The sequence below is a fragment of the Eptatretus burgeri genome, chromosome 18, assembly GCF_056783735.1.
Source record: "Eptatretus burgeri isolate ZD-2024b chromosome 18, Ebu_testis_v1, whole genome shotgun sequence".
NCBI classification, from domain to species: domain Eukaryota; kingdom Metazoa; phylum Chordata; class Myxini; order Myxiniformes; family Myxinidae; genus Eptatretus; species Eptatretus burgeri.
In genome coordinates, this window is record NC_140978.1 from 11,299,633 (window position 1) to 11,322,816 (window position 23,184).

General features: G+C 40.6%; 1 protein-coding gene across 5 annotated transcripts in view; it reads left to right on the forward strand.

Moving 5' to 3' along the window:
* LOC147008577 (phosphatidylinositol-3,5-bisphosphate 3-phosphatase MTMR2-like) overlaps positions 1-23,184 on the forward strand; it is a 114,886-nt gene that overhangs the window by 69,488 nt on the left and 22,214 nt on the right. For 4 of the 5 annotated variants that reach the window (XM_085864043.1, XM_085864042.1, XM_085864041.1 and 1 more), the window contains 9 exons: positions 743-853; positions 2,780-2,881; positions 3,048-3,131; positions 3,530-3,685; positions 6,884-7,075; positions 9,887-10,072; positions 14,153-14,359; positions 19,180-19,272; positions 19,877-19,990. In XM_085864043.1, coding sequence (XP_085720169.1) covers positions 743-853; positions 2,780-2,881; positions 3,048-3,131; positions 3,530-3,685; positions 6,884-7,075; positions 9,887-10,072; positions 14,153-14,359; positions 19,180-19,272; positions 19,877-19,990 — 1,245 coding nt within the window. Of the gene's footprint in view, positions 1-742; positions 854-2,779; positions 2,882-3,047; positions 3,132-3,529; positions 3,686-6,883; positions 7,076-9,886; positions 10,073-14,152; positions 14,360-19,179; positions 19,273-19,876; positions 19,991-21,018; positions 21,811-23,184 lie in introns of those variants that run through there. The other variant, XM_085864044.1, reaches the window with a different exon arrangement.

Genomic DNA, 23,184 nt, shown 5'->3' on the forward strand with positions numbered 1-23,184 from the left:
TTTTGTAAACCGCGATAACTTGTGAACCCCTAAAGGGATTTTTTTTTTAATTTTTTTTAACCAAACGGTACAAATGTGTACTGTGGCAAAAAGATTAATTTGCAAGATTTTGGGGTCAAAGGTCAAATGTCAGGTGGAAATTTCGCTGAAAGTTGCAGATTTTTTTTTATCATATCTTGTGAACTGCTGAAGGGATTTGGATCAAACTTGGCACAACTATGGACTGTAATATGAAGATTAACTGATAAAATTTTGGGTTCAAAAGGTCAAAGGCCAAAGGTCAATTGAGCTTTCATTGAAACTGTGTTACATCAATAACCGATAAACCACTCAAGAGATTTCAACCATACTTGACACACTTATGGACTGGAATACAAAGATAAACTCATGACATGTTCTATTGAACAGATCAAAGGTCATGTGCTATTTGAAATTCATTTTGCAGACCATAACTTGCGTGATAAGCATCTGATGCTCTCTCTCGTCTCCTTGTCTGTCTTTTCTCTCTCGCACCCTCTATCAAGGGACCTTTAATTTTTTTTCATGTGACCTTTAATTGAAATCAAACGTCACAGTGGGTTGACATCTAATGTGGGTGGAGGCATATCCATTGATGCATTAGCATCAAATTATACTTTCTAGTTATTCTTGATTTACTTGTTTTTTGTTGTTGTTTATTAATGTATAAGCAAAGCTAAATGCAATGTGCTTGATGACATTTGACCTTTTTGTGATTTGGCAGGAGAACAGCTGCATATTGGATGTGCCATTGGGCGTAATTGCGCGTGTGGAGAAGGTCGGGGGCTCAACCAGTCGTGGTGAAAACTCGTATGGCATTGAAATAACTTGCAAGGTGAAGCAGATTTGTAAAATCAAGTTATCAGTGCTGATTTGAAATACTGTAGGCTTTACTTTAAACTTTTTCTCCCTTCTGTTGTATATAGAATTGCATTGGTGCACTGAAACGCATCATATTAAAAACAAAAATTATATTTTGTTTGTATTTCGAAAAGATAATTTGACAAATTTTTTTTATCCTTTCCCTGGTTGTGAACACAGGTTCAACTGATTTATGAAAACTTGATTAACCCTTGAAATTGCACGCTTCCCATTTTCCCCCAGAGTAATCATGATTTATTCTTTGATGATCAAAGTACAAATATTACTCGTAACAGGCTGATTTGCGTAGGCATAAAATAATGCACAGCAGCAGATTATAGAAAACAGTCAACACCGACGATAGACAGTTGCCGATAACCACTTAAGAATTGCTTGCTTTGCAAGTCATACAAAAATGCATGCAGTACTTTTAAAGACCTATAAAAACAAGCAAACTAAATGAAAAAATATTGGACACGTGGCAACAACAATTGAGTAATCAATTAAGCACATAAAAGCTACCAAAACTGCTGCTGCTGTGAAATAAACAGTTGCAAGTAAAACTGCAGAAAGAAGAAAAGCAGAACAAGGAAAAACGTACCACTACAGTGAGAACCTAACATTCCCAAGAGCAAGCAAGGTACAAAAGATTGAAAACAAAGATGAAAAAGTTCACTCAAGAGCTTGGTGAGTTGGAGTGATGTCTCATCAGGTTGACAAGACCACAACCATGGTCCAATGAACAAACTTCCCAACTCCACTGTGCTTGAAAGGAAAAGTCAATGGGCCAACCACAAGCAGAGCTCAACAAAATCGACAAGACAATAACGACACTCATTAAACAAGGATGTGAAGAAACTTCTGTCAGAACAAGCGTCAATGTTTGCTTCCTGCCACCCAGGGTAAGTTCTCCATGTGTAGAGCTGCCAATAAGCTCAGACAGCATCCAACATGGCAAACAAGTACAGTGGCAACACATCCACAGGGATAAACATTGCCATGGCACCCCAGAGGTATCAACATAAATCTGTAATCTGCAGTCTCCACCATGTACGGTCAAGCTTATAACGGTGAGCTGCAAATGAACTGCTACCAGTGAGTTGGTACATTGCAGGACAATCGCAAGCCACTCTGCCATTGATGCGATGGAGAAAACGGCAACAAATACAACTGGGCAAGAGCATGTTGCATTATCTTCAAAAACTCGTTAACTAGAATAGCATCGGCTTGTCATATGGCAACACTGCAAAGTCGAACAGCATCCATTTGTAAGTTATTTGTATGTATATTTGGAATATTTTAGGTTTCGAACATTTTGAAGGACACATTTGAATGGTGTTTTCTATGCACACTGTTTAAATACGTTTGCTTTATTGTTTGCATCGAGCTCCCTCAAGATAGATGGCTGCTGTGGGCTTTGGTTGTGCATTTGGAAATTTTAACGGTGGAGTTTTGTATGTTGTTTTGCTCCAATTTTCTCCCTGAGAACACTCCCAAAATGAGGAATGCACTTTCGCCTTTGAGCTTCCGAGTTTGGGGTTCCAATCTCTCCCTAACGATGAAATGCCACCCTGGTATTTCACATGCATGTGGTGTAGAAGTGTATCAACGGTGGTAAACTTCCGAAGAAAAATTTTTTTTTTCTACAACCTTTAAAACCCCTATTTTATTTCAATTTAATTCTATACTTGAACACGAGAACACAAATCGAATGTAGATTGCGCTCGGAAACCCAAAGCAAGAATTGAAACCACCCTTACCATGTCCTTTTTCTTAAGACTGTGCGTGGTAAGGTGTTCTCTGAACTTTATAGTAGTCTAGTTGAACGAATATTGTAGTTGTTGTCCAGGCAGAAGGACAATTATGGAATCCAATGCTTGAGTGTTGTTCACTTGAACAGGACATGAGAAACTTGAGGTTCGCTCACAAGCAAGAAGGGCACAGCAGGCGAATTATGTTTGACACAATAATGAAGTTTGCTTTTCCTCTTTCCAACGGGCTGGTGAGCATTAAATTCATTTGAAAACTTACTTAATATTTCACTTCATTTCCTGTGTATGATGATGGTTCCTTTTTACAGTTTCTGGTTTTGACTTATTTTCACTTTCCTTTCCCTTCCCACCACATACCACGACATACTTTCCTGCCTTCTTACTCCTTATGAATAGCAATTCTTTGCAATGGAAAACAAGCAGAAGTTTGCAGAAGATGGTTGGAAAGTTTATGATCCAGAGGCAGAGTTTAAAAGATTGGTAAGACGATTTCATATTGCCACCTCTCAAAACCTCCCACCATCCACAGTGATTAAAGCCTGTAGAAGAGTGTGGGCTCGTGGTTTATAAAAAGCGTGAAGACACTTTGATATATGATAAACTTGAACCTATTCGACCGTGCCCAAAATGTTGAAAGCAAATATGTAAGTAAATGATTTGGCTAAACATTAATTTTTCTTGTCTGATTTTAAATTATTATTGCAGGAGGTTGAAACTAATTTTTAGCAGTTGAAATATTACTTGGAGACCTTTTCTGTGTTTTTATTTATTTCATATAAATGTTGTGCCAACTGACTGCATCTTGACTTAGCTATGGTTTCTTTAGTTTAACAAATTCGGACTAAGCCCCAACTACAAAATGTTGCCTCACTTGTTAGGTTCAAGGTATTGAAAACCCACCTTGGAAGCTGAGTCTGTTGAATGCGAATTATGACGTTTGCGACACCTACCCAGCCTTACTTGGCGTGCCAAGGGACTGTACAGATGATGATATGCGCAGAGTGGCCAGCTTTCGCTCTCGTGGCCGCATTCCCGTAAGTGTGATTTCATGGTCCACAATTTATCATCCTCAGTCGTTGCTTTAACACTTCTGCCTTACTGATAGTGGAGACGTGCTAAAGGGCTCATGCCCTGCATTAAGGAATTGTGGTATTTTGCAGGAAGTTCGTGTCCTGTTGTGGATGGTTTGGGTCTGTTTCTTGTCATTCTGCCATTGTGTCATATCTTTCAATTCCAAAAAACACAAAAGCTCCTTTCTTCTTTTTTTGACTTTCATTAGTTCGCTGAAAGGCATGTGATTTTTTAGACCATCATGGGGATTTTTTTTAGCATGCACAAATCTTAAGTATTATTGTGGGGGGACATGCCAGCCAAATGACCAAGACGCTCTGAGCTGGATTAAGGGCTTGTTTGTTCCAATACCTAGCTCACGTTGGAGCGTCCCGTGGTCGATTCGGTGGTGCGCCAGACTCCTCTCCATGCCGATGTCCCAATTCAATATGGAGATGTGAGTGGTTGCCTTTTCTCAGCAGAAGAGGATATTCGGCTGAAACCGAATATCCTCTCAAAAGGATTCTTCCCCAAATTGGCTATTCTCAATCAGCAATTGATAGCAGTCTGGACAAATGCAGAGAGACACGGAATTGAAATGTGTATTTAAGTGGGGAGGGAAAAGAACAGGAATGCAAAAATTGTAATACAGAATAACAAGGTTTTAGTAAATGAAATATGCGCCCTGGGGAGTCAAATGGACGGGAACCTTGATTACCTAACTTACAAACTCAATCATACCATGGAGAGGACAAGAATAGAAAGTGGGACAAGACAAATAAATACTTCATGCAGCCCGTTCAGGCACAGCAACTGGTGCGTTGCACTCCGGTGGGGTGTATCGATGCAGGAGCTGCGAGAAGCAGGCGGTCACCTGTGGTCATGCAGGTTGGTGCAGTACAATACTGCAGGCGTAGCACTGGTGGGAGAGGAGAGGAAATGCATGATGATGGAAGAACATCTGCTCGTTTTCCCCATCCAATCAGCCTGCCGTCCGCTCCCCTTCTCCAAACTGAACTAGCTGCAATCTCATCCTCCAGCCTTTTTATTAGTTATGCCTACACCCCACCTCAAGACGTCGCCAAGCCCTGCCCACGCTGCGGTCATTGGTTGTTCAGGTGTCATTCGAGTCAAAGCCACACGATAAGCATCTGTCTGTCCCGAACATTCCAGGTCTGGCAAGAATGTACCTGAACTTACGCCCTGGCCTTCTTGCAAGGCTGCTATCCTTTCAAAGAACATAAAGGACAGGTTTATAAAGAATAATGTAATAAGAAGGGATGATGGAAAAGTGGTTTCAGACATAGGCATTATGAAGGGAGACTACATGCTATCTCAATAATTATCGACATATATTCCTATTAGTTTGTTTTACCACACACTTGCGTAAAAACATGAATTGAGGGAAATAACTATTCTAATCTATCTATACCTTCTTGGCCCCAAAAGGTCATTTCCACAACAGTATTTTTGCCGACTCCTTTTTTTTGGTAGAAAAATAGTTTATTCCCATGTGAAAATTATATTCACTCTGCTATTTTTATACCTTATCTTCAATGTACCATCATTGTTAATGCAATGTGAGTGCTTTTAGTAAACCCCCTCCTGGTCTAACTCTCAAAATCCAGGATTTTCACCCTTATCCACTCTTGGTCCTCTTTACTCTTGTTTGTGGAACCACCTTCGAAAAACTCTTCAACTACTCCGAGCCAGTAGTGCATCCAGACCTTCCCCCATTTTCATTATTATTATTTTTTTTTTTTAATGTTGAAGGCTCCAGTCACGGTCTAAATAGTCCTCATCAAGGCCAGGCCTTAAATATAAGAACTGCATTGATAGAAAAGTAAGGAAAGAGAGAATAGTTTGAGTGTTTGAGGAAGTAAAAAAATCAGATTTTTGAAAAGGGGAAGGTCAGAAGTGTTTGGGAATATGTGAGAAGGTAAAGAGTTCCAGAGTTTGGCAGTGGAGGGGGAGAAACAAACATTGTAATGGCCCACCGTTGAGTTGCCAATGGCACACAATAATCATGTGATGTCGTGTGCTTGTTGAGTATTTCTTGGTCTCGCTAATGGTGGAGGTACACAAGCAGCAAGTTCTTTGGAGCACAAACTGAAGTAATACCTGTGGAAAAGAGAAAGAGAGCCTACTTTGCGGCGTAATTTGAGCGGGTCGAGTTTTGAGGTCAGATCGAGAGAGTTGTGTCGAATTTCTCTGCAGTCAACTCTGTCCAGTATGTGGAGCTGGAACCTCCCCAGGTGTGAGAGCAGTGCTCCATACAAGGACAAATCAATCCTTTATATAGTTGGAGCAACTGTTCAGAGGAGGAGAGTCTTTGACATTTGAACAGGTGTCCTAATTTATTTGAGGCAGACTTAGCTATTTGCGTAATGTGTGGATTCCAGGATAAATTTGATGTTAGGTTAATACCGAGTAGGTTTATTGTATATCACATGGTATAATTGTGGGGCTTTCAAAGGAGATTGGAGAGTTGAGAGGAGTTTTTGAGAGAGATGAGAAGAAATTGAGTTTTAGAAGCACTAAACTTAACTTGATTGCATTTGCGCCACCGGGATCTCCCATATACATGTACTCACGATCTTTTCTACCCCATTAACCCCAACCCTATACTTGCAGGTTACTGTGTTTTCACACACACACACACACACACACACACACACACACACACACACACACACACACACACACACACACACACACACACACACACACACACACACACACACACACACACACACACATCTTTTTCTCTCTTTCTCTTCTTTTTTTTCAACTGTGGCCCCAGTCCATTCCGCTCTAATTTTACCTGTCATAAGACAAGAATAATGGAAACCAGGAGATTCCCAATATACGTCGTAGTGTTAATATTTTAAGGTCACCACCAGCCCAATGGATGTCAAAACAATCTGTGCACTCTTTGGTGTTGACTGTTCAATATTTAAATTGAATTTCACAATAATTTTAATGAGTTGTGATCTGAGCTAAAGGCAAAAATGAAATTATTTTATCCTTGTCTAATATAAGGTTAAACCCACCTGCCAAATTTTGTAAGATTTTGTACTTTTTACTTCAAGTTTTTGTACTTTATACTTTTGTACATATGAAGAAGCTTCTTTGCTTTTCTTCCTCTACCCCTTACAAATATTCCGACTACCATTGTGCAGATTCTATCATGGCTGCATCCAGGAAACCTTGCATCACTCGCTCGCTGCAGCCAACCGCAGGTGGGCGTTGGTGGAAAGCGTAATCGAGATGATGAGCAATACCTGCGGCTTATCCTGGATGCAAATCCGAATCAGAACCGCTGCCTTGTCATTTATGATGCACGACCTGGTGTCAATGCAATTGCCAACAAGGTTTGTGTTTAGTTTTGGTTTTTCTCAGCCGATTTTGTTTTGTTTTGCTTTTCCGATGGCTAGAGTGTCCGCTCTGAGTCTGGGGCGGTTAGAATCCCAGCTGAGTCGCACCAAAAACTTTTTAAATGGTTTTTGCTGCTTCCTTGCTTGGTGCTCAGCATTTACAAGGATAGAGCATGGACAAACAACCACAAGTTGGCAATACCAGTGGAGGCATTAATCGACCGAAAGGCCTCCTCCTGTGTTGAACTTCCTTGTTAAGGTTCCTGTGTTGTTGAAAAGTAAGTTGTCTTGTAAAACGTGCATTGAGGAGGTAGTGAGTGTTAATTATAAAACAGACAGTGTAAGCTTGTCCTGTGGAGAATCTGTCCCATTCGCCCCCCCCCCTCCCCAACCCTGTCCCACCTTTGCTCTCCCCCTCCCACTCCCCCAACCCCAAAGCTTCAACCACCAGTGTCCAAAGTTGTCCCATCTTTGCTCTCACCCTCCTCCCACTTATAAAAGCAAACGGGAGTTCCCACGGTGGAATATGGAACGCTTTCTGCTTCCCTATCATGCTGTCACCAACTTCACCGAAACCCATCACAATTTTCAGAGAAAATAGTCTGAAGTAAGAGCAAACCTGTATAACCTCCGCAGTAAAAGTGCTGCTTGAAAGAAAGGGTTCTAAAGGGTTATAAAGAGCAATTCCAAAGGGTGAATTCTAAGATTCCAAAGCAGTAAAAAGGCCAATTCTAGGGGGTTCAGGGGGTTGTAAAGGATACATTTTGAAGTTATAAATGGTTATGAAGGGTAAAATTTAGAAATTGTGAGTGAAGTCAGCCAACCAATGGGTGAAACTCACCTGCACGGCTCCTTTTATTTATGGACCAATGTGGAGCGGCTCGCTACACTTGCCTCTCCACACGTTGTGACAGAGGTTTATGTCACAGATTTGCCGTGTTATCATAACACAAATATTTATTTTGTGCAAATTTATTTGTAATATTGGTGATGTATGTATTTGTAATTTATCCATACGTGTCAGTGTGTGTGTCTCCTCCATAACTCCAAAACCATGAAACCTTACGGCCTGAAACTTTGCATACATACCAAAGGAACTCCAAGGTAGTGCATGGATGAAAATTGGGTGTTTGGGTTAATTTAAACACACCTTTTGAAGATAATTAATGGCCTTATTTAATTATCCTTTAGCAAGGCACCATCCTTAGTCAGCCCTCTATCAGCTTGCTGGGGTCTTGATTCGCCATTTTGTTCGGTCTATTCAAGCATGCCTTAATTTGCAAACACGATCCGCTCTCACGGACTAATTACAGTATATAATCAATATGTTATGTCTGATTTGAGAATGGAATCTTGTGGTCGAAATAAGTGTCGAAATCTGGAGTGAAATCTGAAAATTTAAACAAATTCGTGATTTTTCAAGCTAATTGTATTTATTTATCCAAAGTATTAAACTTAACTTTTTCTCCTGTTCGGATGATTATATTGAGTTAAGAAAAGATGAAGGAATGTGCAGAAAGTGGAACTTCATGAAGTGCAATGCCATGCTCGATAACCTCAGTGATGATACAGTTCTTTTTATTCCCGGCAATTACGAATGCAGTTTTTCTTTTTACCATTTTGTGCGATCTGCTTTCATGACAAAATATTAATATAAATATACTAATAATTACTGCGATATATATAAATATTCAGCAGTTGCTGAAAATGAAGAGGTACGTAGACAGCACACACGGAAGTGGTACAAATGGGTACAAATGACTCTCCATGGGGCTGAGGCTGAGCTATTGTTGCTCCTCGATGTTTCCACTTCACAATAACAGCGCTTACAGTTGACCGGGACAGCTCTAGCAAGACAGAAATTTGACAAACTGACTTGGAAAGGTGGCATCCTATCATGGTGCCACGTTGAAAGTCACTGAGCTCTTCAATTCGGCCCACTCTACTGCCAATGTTTGTCTGGAGATCGCATAGCTGTGTGCTTGATTTTATACACCTGACAACAATGGGTGTGGCAGAAATAGCCGAATCCACTAATTAGAAGGGGTGTCTGCATACTTTTGGCCACGTAGTGTATATCTGAATGGAAAATGTGTTTTGGGTTTAATCTCATGTCACTATAATGAACTTCCACACCCTCTTTTGTTTGTACTCTGTCATTAGTCCTCCTCACCCCCCCCCCCCCCACACACAGTGGGAGATGGGGTTTTGCATGTGTGTATGTGTATTGTTTGTGTTTATGTGTGCATGTGACAGTCAAGGCCATAACTTTTTTAACATTTGAGCTTTTGTTATCAAATTTTCAACAAACCTTTATTATGAGAATATGGAGAAAACAATTTTTTAATTGGATCAAAATGTGAAAGGGCAAAGTCATAGTGACTATACATAGCCCTTATTAGCCCAAACTCAGCACGTCAAGCATAGGAATGCCTGCTTTTTATATCGCTTCCGTGGTTCTTTATTTATTTACCATTGAGCTTCAGTGTGTCTGTCCAGGCCATAACATTTTTACCAATTTAGCTTTTGTCATCAAATCTTCAACAAACTCTCATAATGAGATTGTGGGAAACACAAATGAATAAAATGTCCAATTTTTTTTTTTTAACTGTCCTTTTCGTCAAGTTTAGGTCGAGTGCTAAACTGATGCGGATAGCCTTCACATTTTGAGATTCTTTCGAGTTAATGTTTAAAAAAAAAAAAATCAACAAAAATGTTTGAAACGGATTAGCCTGTAAGAATAACAGAAATGCTTTCAGAAGTTGACTTGTATTTGTTTCCTTATTGACCATCCCTTATATTTGGCAGGCAAAAGGAGGTGGCTATGAGACTGATGAAGGGTACCCATTTGTTGGATTTCATTTCCTTGACATTCAAAACATACATGTCATGCGTGAGAGCCTGCGCAAGCTGAAAGAACTTGTGTACCCAGCAATGCCTGATTCACGTTGGCTTTCGGGTCTTGAAGCCACACATTGGTTGGAGCATATCAAGGTAGGCACGGGCATGAAATTTCACTCGCACTTTGAATTCAAACTTTGTAAAAGGGAAATTGGTAGAAATAATGCAGAAGTATGAGAACCAGGTAATGTGTCTACATGAATGTCATCATCATTGAAAAAGGAAAATGTCAGGATCTTCATGATGGATACATTTTAGTTGCAGCTTCAGCAACAAAATATAATGCAGGAGCCACAGTAGGGGGGATTGGAATTCTTCTTGGCCTGTATACAGTGAAATGTCTTCAATCTGTAGATAGCAATTCACAATAGAATACCTGTTGCAGAATTCTCCAGTAACCCATTGGTTGACATAACCTGTTACAGACCAACCAACTGCAGGCTGGATTTGGAAATGCTCAAGTTCTATGAAAAATTATGTGGGACAATAAATCCATCCCATCTCGTATCTTCCTGATGGTCATATGGCAACTTGGCTGCCGGGGTAGCTATCATTTCTTGAAGCGTGACTGTGTCGCTGATGCAGTGCCCCTCTATCAGTACACACACTGGAACTGATACTCATTTTGCCGACCTCAGAAGGATGACAGGCTGAGTCAACCCCCTGGTGTATTAATTCAGTGGCCAACAGGGCTTGAACTCAGGACCCTAGGATCCCAAGCCGCCACCCTAACCACTGAGCCAACACCAGGCTATATCTTCCTGATTATTGGAGGTAACATTAATACAAGGCTAAGTAAAGAAATAGTTTGGTACTTATATGATGATGATACAAATGCAAATGGAGAATTGTACTAAAATACTAATGTACTAAAATATTCAATTTGGTGTCTGTCTGTCTGACCATGATAAATTCAGTGGGTACTTATCCAATCTTAACCAAACTTGACAGGAAGACTTAGGATCACATGATGGAGGTTGTAGTGACTTAATTTCCCCCCCCTGCCCTTTCCCCAAGGGGTTTTTCCTCCTTGGACAAACACCATGTTAACGTGAATAATAGCTTATTGTGGTGTTTCATGGGGCACCTCTACCAGAAGTAATAAAATATTATATAACACAAACATGGATGATTACCTTTTTTAAACAGTCGCTGCTGCTGTTTAACACAAAGCTGGAAGGGTGGAAACACGACGTTCTTGAGGAATTGTATGCTGATCACATTCCCCACAGACTAACAGACCCGAACCTATTTCTACTGTAATCCGTACTGTATACCCCAGAGAGGACAATAACATGACCCTTCCTGAAGCGGGTGCACTAGTCATCAAAATCAATGTTTTCGTGTTCTGCGAGGCAAGGTAGAGATATTTATAATACCCTCAAGTCCACCTCCATTACACCTGAAGGACATTGGAGGTCTGCCTTTTTGCGCATATTTCCAAGATGTGTACCGTCAGACCCCAACAATCGCAGGGGGATATCTTCCTGAAAAGTGGCGCGAATGTCGAATCCACGAATGTTGGGGCATTGTTCCAATGGGAAAAAGGGAGATAGGTTCCCAGTGGTTCATGATTCATAAGGGAAAATTTTGATGAAACCTGACCACAACCTTTATTACCCGTGATGTGCCAAACTTTGTTCATGGTATTAAAAAAAAAAAATCCATCGGTATTTACGTTCTTCTCTGTTACATATTTTGTGGGTCATCCATGCCTACCAGTGGTTCTCTGGTTATCTTATCCAGCTGCTACCAGGTGAGCACCCACGGGTATTTGCCTCTATGTTTTGTTTTTTTTATATGTATCTACCTTTGCTGAAGTTTCGAGTAATGTTATGAAAAAAGATCATACAAAAAGGGGGAAATGTGGTGTAAAATAAAATTGCACATTTTCAGCGAGCGAGCCACCGCCCGTGGCACCGCATGGCCAAACGCAGGCAAGTGGGCCCTGAGCTTTCTTCAAGTCGATCGATATATTAACAGTGCGAATATTGTAGAGTGCTCGGTAAGTGGCTGAAGCACTCTATCAAGCACTCCAACAAAACGGTTGATGAGGAGCAACTGGCTTGGCAAGTGATTAACGATTTCCGATCGGTCATATAAACACCATGCACCCGGAATGTCAAACATTGTCCAAATTGGACAATGAACACTTTTCTTAGCAGACGGATCTGCTGATAAGTTCAATTCCGGGGTTTAAATTTTGAAATTCGGCTGAGATGAAGAGATTCTAGATGTTATGGCATGTGCGGAAATGAAATAAAGCCACCAACGCTGGCACCTTCGGTCACTTATAAGCGTTGCAATGTATCTAGCCATTCATAGGTATGATAAGGCATTTAATGATATGAGTGAGGAAAGTGGGGGGGGGGAAGAAAAAAAAAACTTTATCGTTAAGAAACCGTTGCAGCCTGTTCCAAGTCAAGGCATTGTTGAGCAGGCCAAAACAAATGGTGAATTAAGATGCCAGTGAGGTGATCAAGGATGAGACTTGATGAAGGATGATTAAATAAGGCTGTTAATTACCTTCAAAAGGGGTATTTCAATTAACCTTCAAAATTAACCTTCAAAAGGGGTATTATTTTAATTAACTTCCTTGGAGTTCCCTTTGTGTGCATGCAAAGTTTGTGGCCACTAGGTTTCATGGTTTTGGAGTTATGGAGGAGATGGACAGACTGGCACACACTGACATTTATTTGTATAGATTTAAAATCACCAAAAATCTCAGTTGGATTATATTTTTATATGTAAAAAGTGGAAGAACTGGATGAGGAATGTTGAAGCTTCTCATTGTTGGAAGCAAACAGATAAATGAGAAAAGAGATAAATGAGTTTTCCAGAGCGCAGAGAGATTGTTGAAGATTGGGATTTGGAATTGGACTGGCCCGGAACCTTGGAGCACTCCATTCTGAACAGGGAGAGTAGATTAAAGGATTACATTGAGAGGCACACTTTGCCTACGAGAGTAGAGGAAGTCAGTAATCCATGTTTGGAGTTTGCCATAGACAGAGAGTTTGGAGAGCAAGGCGGGATGCCAGACTTTGCCACGAGGCTTACATGTAATGGGAATGTGAATGAATTGGAGGGAGAAAAGCAGGAAGGAAGGGAAGGGTGAAGGAGAATTTGGCCAGAATGAGGAACAACATGAAGTACAACAACAGTGTACTTCACCGTCTGCTGTGATGTCCCTCATCCTTCAGACAGGCAGGCTGCAGCATCTTCTCTCTCTTTGGACCTTACTAAAATTACAAGCTGGTCAAACACTTGGAATATATCTTTCAATCCTGACAAATCTCACACTCTCACTTTCTCTCCCTGAAAGCACTGTCTGGCAACCCCCCCTCCCTCCCCCCCACTCCCCAATATACTTTCTTGACCATCCTCTTGGGGAAGTTCAGTCATTCAAACTCCTGGGTCTCACTATCAGTCATGATCTTTCTTGGGCAAACCACATTTCAAAGTTGGCCTCCAAAGCCAGTGGCTGACTTGGCATCTTCCATCCTTCCTTGGATGGAAGACTCCTATCCACCTGCAAGGTCTTTATCCACAGCTTGATGGAGTGCTACTCTCCACTCTGGGCTGGCTCCCCTGCCTCACATCTTGCTCAGCTTGACGTCATGGAAACCAAGGCCTTCAAAATTATTGGAATCTCCCACAATGAGGCTGAGTCTATGGGTCTAACACTTCGCCATCGCAGACAGGTCGGTGGTCTCTGGCTTCTTCAGCTTCCTTTCTGGTGTTGCACCTTATGTGGTGCTTTATAGTATTTGTTTGTTTATTTAGTTATTTATTTATTAGTAGTGCATTGTATGGAGCAATTTTGTACATTGTTCTTTTGCTCTTCCCCCCCCCCCACAGGGTTTTGTTTCCACACCACTTCATATCATCCCCCTGCTGCCTCTCTTTCGTCCTCCCTCCACCCCCCCTTATTTTTTCTCTGCCCTCCCCTCTTGTTTTCTCATCATATTTATCATAAAGGCTCGTATTTTCACAATACAGTATATATGAAAAGTTTGTATTTTCAGTAAAAAAAAATTGTCATCGGAAGACAGAGTGAGATTTTGGTGTGTTTTTATTTGAAAAATGAAATTGTGATTGAAATTAAAAAATAAAATAAAATAAAAACAATACAGTACTGTTGAAAAGCTTCGCCACTTGTGCTGGTGTGTGCAGACAGTTTTGTTTGGTGCAGTGCGGATAGCTGAGAAAATTCATGTCGAGAGGACATCTGTCCTGGTGCACTGTTCAGACGGCTGGGACAGGACGGCGCAGCTGACCTCTCTCGCAATGCTCCTCTTAGACCCTGTGTATCGTACACTCAAAGGATTCGAGTGCCTCATTGAACGTGAATGGGTCAGCGCAGGTCACAAATTTCAACAGGTCTGACTATGTCCATGCATACGGCCACATTTTTATTTTTTATTTACTCTTGTCATGAGTTTTACAGGGATAGTCATTGTCCACCTCTATCAAAGAATCTTTTTTTCTTTTTTTTTTATTTGTTAATGCCTTCACAGCTTAAGGCACCGGAGGCATTATGTTTTCATGTTGTCCATCTGGTTGTACATTCCGTCTGTGAGTGCGTCACAGATTTTCATTAACTTGTGAACTACTCAAGGGATTCCATCCAAACTTGACACAAGTATGGACTGTGATTCAAAGATAAACTGATTCAATTTTGGGTTCAACAGATCAATGGTCATGTGCCCTTTGAAAATCATTTTCAGATCATAACTGAAGTTCCTAAACTCTCCTAAACTCCTAAAGACGGTCTCCTAAAGAAGACATCTCCTAAACTGCGACTCAACGTCGTCATATTACAGTGTATATGGGTGGTGTGCAAGACTGCTTTGGTATTGCTAAACTTCTGGATTTTTTGTCTATTGATCTTTAAAATTATTATTTTATTAAAATTGAAGTACAGTACAGTATTATATTTGAACACTGTGCAGGGTAGGCTTGTGATGTGTTCATTTACCAAGCAGCGAGCTAGTTCTTTTCAGGCCAGCTGTTCCTTATCGGTTTCAAATGAAGTGCTTGCTTGAGTGCTTAAGCCACTTGGTGAGTGCTCTACAAGAAGCATGGTAACTGAACACACCCCTGGTGTTGGCTTCACGGTTAAAATGGCTGGCTTAAGATCTTAAGATCTTAAGGTCGTGAGTTTGAGCCCCTGTTGCGCCATTAAATATAGGAAGGTTGACTCAGATTATCGTCCTTCCGAGGTTGGCAAAACTTGTGCCAGCTTACTGGAAACGCGGCACTGCATCAGCAGCACAGCCGCGCTCCCAGCAATGATGCAACGAGTAGACACAGGCTGCATACGAAATGATAATACTGTGTGGGGTATCGTGTTCTATGAATTCTCTCTAGTTTTTGAGCGTGGTTGTGGAGAAATAGTGAATCAAGCTTGGTCCTCAAAACTGCTCACTTATCAAGTTAGCATTTTGAGGATGAAGCTTTCATAGTTACACAGCCTGCTTTTTCATCTTATCTTATCAAATCCAACATTCAACCTCCAGTCTTCATGAAGAGTGAGAAATTGATGTTTCAGTCTTGCATCAAATTTGTAGACCTTTCAATAAAAAACAGTTTATTGGCTTTCAGTCTCCCTCTTCTAAGATTTGGTGATCTTGCAAGATGTTTCTGTAATATCGTCCTCAAAAACGATTAGCTTCATTATCCAGGTGATACCTCCAGCAAGAGAGGCAGGATGCTGGCAGTGTCACCTGTCCCTGGAAGCGAATTACTAAAGTAAACTACTCCACTTATAAACCTACAATATTTAATTACTTCTCAAAAAATAAATTAAAAATCGTGTTTTCTATTCCTCTCTGAATATCTTCTTTTGAGAAGTTATTCTTTTTTTTTCTTGTTGAATAAGTTTTTGTTCATGACCTTTAAGCAATGATCTCATCAGCATTTCTTTGTTTTATATTCCATTTCATAATATTATTTTGTGTGATATGTTTTCTTTGGCATTTTTTGGGTGGTCGCTAGACTACCCTTATTCTCAGATTTTCCATCTGTCTGTAGGTCTATTTGTTTGTTTGTATGTAATGGACAGCTCTGGAGGCCAGAGGAGTCAACCAATTTTGATGAAACTTGACTGGTAGGTTCATACCAGGATCTAGTTGTATGCTTTTGAGAACCGTTGCTATGGACGCCACCTTTGCCGAGCAATGGGACTTTGAATATTTTGAAAAAAATCCGAAAAAAAAATTCGAAAATCAAAAATCTGTTTCTGCGCTTTTATGCGCACTATAATCAACCTGTTTGTCAAAAAATTTTAGCCCGATCCATCAAAATTTTTTAGCCCGATCCATCAAAAACTGTATGACTAGTTTGCAATTATATTAATATATGCTTTCACCCCAACGTTCGCGTTGGGATTCCCTAACGTAGGGTTAGGGATTCGAGCGCAAATGATAAATGGACAGTTGCTCGTCATGTTCCTATATGGAACAAGAATGGCAAAAATGCCATCTGATGTGTTCTCTTATCTCCATATTTCAAATTTGCCTTAGTCTAGCGACCACCCATGTCGCCTACCGGCTTGTATAACTCGAAGTGATATTATCTTCACCAAATAATGTGAATTCCGTAATAATGTTCAACCTTAATGTCACAGTGACTGTTGGTCGAAAGACTCTAAACTCTGAAGGACATCTTCATTCAGCGTTTCAGCCGTTACTTCATCGTGAAGTGTTTTAAATATACATTATCTTACCAAATATCATGGGGGAGACAATTTTATTGAAGATTCTTAATAGGCCTTGATGCACAGCCACTTGATATCTTGTTGTAGCTCATCATGCCTAAAGCATGCACGACCTGTACTTTTGCCCTCATAGCTTGGTGTTTTTTGATGGTCTGCTCGATCAACCTTGAGGGTTTATGTTTCCTATAGTTCTCTACTTTGTGTGATATCCATACTATAAGAGAGTTGTTTGTTACTTGGCAAAATCTTCGATTTTGTCAAGTATGTTGGTCTGTTCCGTTTGTTGGTTTGTTTGTTTGTTTGTCCGGTCGTCTACAGCCCAAACAGCTGGACCAGTCGTTCTTAAATTTTTACACCTGATAGGCAATCCACCTGAGACGGTCCGCATCCAAACCCTGTCTTAATCTGACTAAACGTCACGACGTGACGTCACACAACGTGAAAACACATTTTTGGACATAAATCAGTGACCGGAAGTCGCAGCGACTTCCGGTTGACGCCAAATTAAACTTCATTCAAATATCGAAATGATTACTAAATGCATCTTATTACAAATTACGCATAGTTTTCGCAAGCGTATGACATCAAAGTTTTGCCTATTGGCATCATTTCAAAAAAATATTTACGCTCGTGTGCAGCCGAAACTACTGAAGCAATCGTTCTCAAATTTTAACACGTGATAGCCAATCTTGCTGAAATAGTCTGGGATCAAATCACGTCATAATCGCACTTAACGTCACGACGTTACGTCAAAAAAAGGTGAAAACAAGCTTTTGAACATAACTCAGTAACTGGAAGTCGTAGCGACTTCCTGTTGACGCAAAAACAAACTTCAATGGAATATCTAAATGTTTTAAAATGCATGTTAGTACAAATTATGGACAGTTTTCACAAGTGTATGATGTCAAAGTTTTTAGCTATTGGCGTGATTTAAAAAAAATTCTATTCGTTCTACAGGTCACAATTCTTAACCGATTTGGATGAAATTTTAACAGCTAATAGAAATCCACAGTGCAAAAATATATGTGACTTTTGGTGATGTTCAAGATCAGGATCTGGATTCTGCATCACTTTATATTATCCCCCATTTTTAGCCAATGGGGAATTTTGTGAATTACACATGGCTATTTCTCAAACAGTTTTGCACTTATTTATTGAAACTTATCCTGTCTATTTATGCATGTAATATTAACATGTGTACAAAGTTTGATCGAAATTGACCCAAAGTCAAGGTCACCCAAAACACGAAAAACACACATATAAAATATACATTTTTGTTTTACAAGATATTTCAAACCTGATAACGGGATCGTAAAGCTGGTTGAAAAGCAATGTTCCTCAGTATTTTCAAATATTTTCTACGATCAGAATGAAGGCAACAAGCCCCGATGATAATTGTTGAATGTCACATGGTGGCTTTAAATAAGTTGTGAAAATTTTCAATCTGCTGCCGTTACCATGACAACACGCGCCTGATAATTGTTATTTGTGACGTCGCGTCATTTTATTAATGTACGAACAAATAAACACCACACATTCCATGACATTACAGCTTGGACCACCACACGGAAAGGTCAACTAATTCGCCAAGTGTCGTGCTAAGCACGATTTTTCGTTTGTTTGTTTGTCTGTCTGTCTATGTCTGTGTCGCCATTTTTCTCACATGTCCAAAAGGATTTTTGTCAATCTTTCAGACGTTCATCAGTGAATGCCATGGAGTGTTTAAGACCAAAAAAAATTGAAAATTTTGAAGGGGAAAAAAAAAGTTGAATTTATTTTGGAATTTTTTTAAATCACACTCTTGTGCCTAAGACTTTGTAGCTGTGTAAAAGATAATATCAAATGATCCCTGACCCTATTCTTTCGTGGCTGGAAGGATTTGTTTTTCGCTTCCACAAAAAAAAAAAACAGAAAAAAATTAATTTGATTTCTTCAAAATGCCAACAGGGTTAGAACAGAATGCCCTGCAAGTTCTCAAGAAATGATTTTTGGATGGCAAAGATAATGAAATTGTCCTGATGGATGTGCCAAGTCCCTTACAGCCAATTATATCCTTCATTTCTACTCATTTAACTACTTCCTCTGGGACATAATGTTGTTCCCTGACCATTTATACAGTTTGCTGCTGATATTCCTGGTCATGCAAATTTGATGCATTTGTAGAATTGGATGTATACCTTCACTTTTGTTGGTATAGTGTCAATAGCTGGTTTTCTATGCCGTATTCATGGGATTTTCATTAAGCACACCAAACAACACTGAAATTGGTGATACACAATTGGCAAGTATAAACTATGAACTCAATTGTGTTTCTATAACTGCAGTCTCATCATGTACATGCGTGCATACATTGCATGCTCTTCACAGCAGTTAATAACAAGTGTCCTTGTTCTACAAGTCATTTCTTTTTTTGAGTGATTGTTTGTATTTTGTGCTGCTGGTGTTCACTGTCCAGTATTTGGATGCTTTCTCTCCTATGCAGAGAATTGGTCATGGTGATAAGAACTATGCTGATTCTGAGCGATCACCCATCTTCTTACAATTCATCGACTGTGTGTGGCAAGTCACTCGGCAGGTGGGTAGGTTTACAAAGTCTTTTATTGAGATCTGGCACTGAACTCGATCCATTTAATTGTTTTTCAGTATATGTGTTATCTTTCCCCCACCATCTCTTATCTTACCCCATCCAAAACCACGATCTGTTCTACCCCCACTAATCCACCACAAACCCACCTCCTTCAAATTCCCTGCTTTTCTTCCTGAAAGTCCCTGTCATGTAAGGACCCAAAAGTCCTTGGAGTGTCCATCTTGTTTACCCTGTGTACCCACCCCATCCCTCTCCCTTCCACAGATCTCCTCACGTCTCTGTTCCACACTGTTTTTCCTTCCCTCTCCTGCCCTTGTTGTACATTCTGTGTGTTTGCTTTCATACGAGCCTCGACAGTGTAACAAAAAAAAAAAAGTGCTGTATTTCTCCTGGGCTTCCTCCTGATGACTCCATCTTTACTCTTTACTTATTCGGGTTCCTTCTGATGACTCCAATGCAGTATTTCGTCTTCTGTTTGATTGTGGATCTTGTTTTTTCAACCTTTGTTGTTGCTTTTTCTGTGATACCAACATGTGCGCAAATGTATTTAAATGTTCATTAAGTGTCAATGTTGATGAACACGTGTTTGCAGTTCCCAACAGCATTTGAATTCAATGAGCATTTCCTCATCGCTGTTTTGGACCACCTGTACAGTTGCCAATTTGGTACCTTCCTGGGAAACTGCGAGAGAAGCAGAACGCTGGAGGTATCACTTCCTTTATTTCAGGATGGGAGCCACATCTTGGCTCTCCACAAAAAGGGATATTTTTGATTTGCAAATGTATCAATTGTTTCTTGGTAGATCTTTTGGAATTAAGTCATTCTTTGCCCACAGATGTTATTTCAGGCAAATGAAGCAAAAAAAAAGAGAAAAAAGTCAATTTGTATCGAAATATTCTTATGCCACTTATAGACTTGGTGCATTCATTTCCTGTCCATCATTGTAGAAAGGAAACATTTACAATTGGGAGTGATGAGTATCGAGCAGTTAGACAACTTGAAGTTTAGACCCCGACATTTGAAGTACACCTGGGCCCCTACATTCGTGGGAAATTGCCCCGCGTATTTGCGGCTTTCGTGGCGATTTTAATTTTAATTTTTTTTGTTTTCATGAGCCATGAGCAAAACTGTTCTAAAACATATCTTCCATGAGCCATCCACAAAGCAGCTGAATGTATGTAGAGTACAATACTGTACGTACGCAAAAAAACATATCTTCCACAAGCCGTGAACATGACCTGCTTCCTCGACGTGTATTGTGGCTTTGTGGGATAAACATCGTTCCGTGGGATGTCTCATCAGTGTAACACATCATTCTCCACGACGCCATCCCTCGTGAGTTACTTGTAGAATGAAAACACAAGCAGCATCCATTGATGTATCCAGTATTACCAGATTGCCATATACGGACTTGACACAATGGAAACATTCAGCGCATCTTAGTGTAAATCACCATCTTGCTACAAACAGCACCATCTGAGCTGTTACATTTCAAAAACACTCAGCATAATCTGCCTGCAGAAAGGAAAGACGTCATGTCCTGTGAGTTAAACAATGGAAATGTTCAGCATATCTATTGGTGTAATTAGCAGAATAATTACATATTATCTACATACGGACTAATTGGACAATGACATCATTCACCACATATATTGTCAGCTGCCGAATACAGCATCACCTGTAAAAAAAAAATCCCCCACAAACAATGCGCAGACTACTCACCCACTCTTGCAGTTACCCACAATGCACACGACAAGCTCGTAGGGGAGTGTGCCTCCACGGACCACGACACGGCCAAGACATTCTCTGCAGAACTCATGAACTTCGTCGAGGAGAAGGGGTACCTGCCGGAACAGGTCTTTAGTGCTGATGAGACCAGCTTGTTTTGGAAAAAGATGCCGACCAGAACATTCATCTCACAGCACAAGAGCAAAGCAGCCGGCTTGAAGGCTGCAAAGGACTGTGTGTCCCTTCTCCTCCGCACAAACGACAAAGGGGACTTCATGGTAAAGCCCATGATGCTCTACCTTTCCCTGAACCCGCGTGCACTAAAGAACAAAAACAAGCAGGTGCTGCCTGTGTACTGGAGGGTGAACAAGAAGGCGTGGGTGACGTCTGAATCTTACGGACTGGATCCATACCTGTTTCATTCCTCAGGTCGAGAGGTACCTGGCATGAAAGAATCTTTCGTTTAAGGTACTCCTGCTGCTTGACAACGCTCCTGGCCAACCCATGGACCTGAACGGCACATCTTTGTCATCATCTTCATCATTTTGCAAAGTTACGTGTGCTGTGTTTGCTTAATAAAATATTGAAACAGTACAAGATGTTGCTTTTGTTTGTTTTTTTCGTTTCTCGTTATGGTATTGTTAAGAAACTTTAAAATGCATTCTTCAATAAATTGGAAACGGCACCTGGTGTTGTCATTTTTTTATTTGTAAGCATCTTTAATGAAACTGTAATCGTGCATTTGTGGTCAAAAACATTTTAAACATTAAAAAATTTCGCCTTTGAAGCAGGAATTTCCGCTAACCGATAACGTTATCCCCCCCTTGTCTCCATTGTACCAATTCCTTGACTTTTGTGGTGTCACCATTTGCGGCCTTTATCATGAACCAGGAACTGCTGCGAACCGATTATGTTATCCCCCTTGTCTCCATTGTACCATTGACAAAACACTCGTAGATTTTTTGCAGGTTGAGAAATCCCCTGGAACCTTCCCCCATTTCCCATTGAAACAATGCCCAACATTGGCGGTTTCAACATTCGTGGGGTTTTCCCGAAACGTATCTGAAATTAAAGCATTGAACAAATAAACAATCGTTTTGTTGAACAAAATTTAATCTAAATTTTTGACTCAACAAATTAGTCACCTTTTGCAGATATAACAGCCGAACATATTCGTGGCATTCTTTCTACAATGGAAATCAAATATTGTTCGGAAAGTTCTTCCCAACACTGTTGCAGAAGTTCCCACAAATGTGTTGCACTTGTAGGTTCCTTTGCTTTCACGCTTCTGTCCCATTCATCCCAAACCACCTCGATGGGGTTGAAGTCGGGAGACTGTGCTGGCCATTCCATGATTTGAAGCCCACCGACTTGTTCTTTTCTTCGAAGGTAGTTCTGACATAGCCTGGAGGTATATTTTGGGTCATTATCTTGCTGAAGGATGAACCCCTGATCAACTCGGCACCGACCAGAGGGTATTGCAGGGTGCTGCAAAATGCTGTGGTTGCCCTTTTGGTTCAGGGTGCCAGTCACTGTGCAAGTCGCCGACTCTGGATCCAGAAAAAGAGCCTCAGATAATCACGCTTCCTCCTCCATGTTTGACAGTTGGTGTCACACTGAGGAACCATCCTTTCGCCTCATCGACGGCATACAAAAACCATGCGTGATGAACCGAAGATTTCAAATTTCGATTCATCGGTCCATAAGACCTTCTTCCAGTTTTCAATAGTCCACTGGCGGTGCTTCATGGCCCAGGCAAGCTTCTTTTTCTTATTTTGCCATCTTCGCAATGGCTTTCTTACTGCCACTCGACGTGTCAAACCTGCAGCTCGAAGTCTTCTCTTCACAGTTGAAACTGAGACTTCCTTACTGCTGTCCTGTGAGCCACCTATCACGCAAGCTGTTGACTCTCAGAAACTTGTCTTCTGATTGTGTTGTGGCTTTGGGTCTGCCAGACCTCTTCCTGTCAGAGTTTCATCCAGTTTCCAAGTGCCTTTTGATGGTGTAGGAAACTGTACTCACTGACACCTTGGCTGCCTTTGCAATTTCTCTGAAGGAAAGACCTACACTTTTATGGGTTATAATGGTCTGTCTGTCTTCCTTTTTCTCGCCATTATGACAGCAATATACTACTTCCTGCAGTGCAATATTGTCCAAATAATGCTTCAGAGG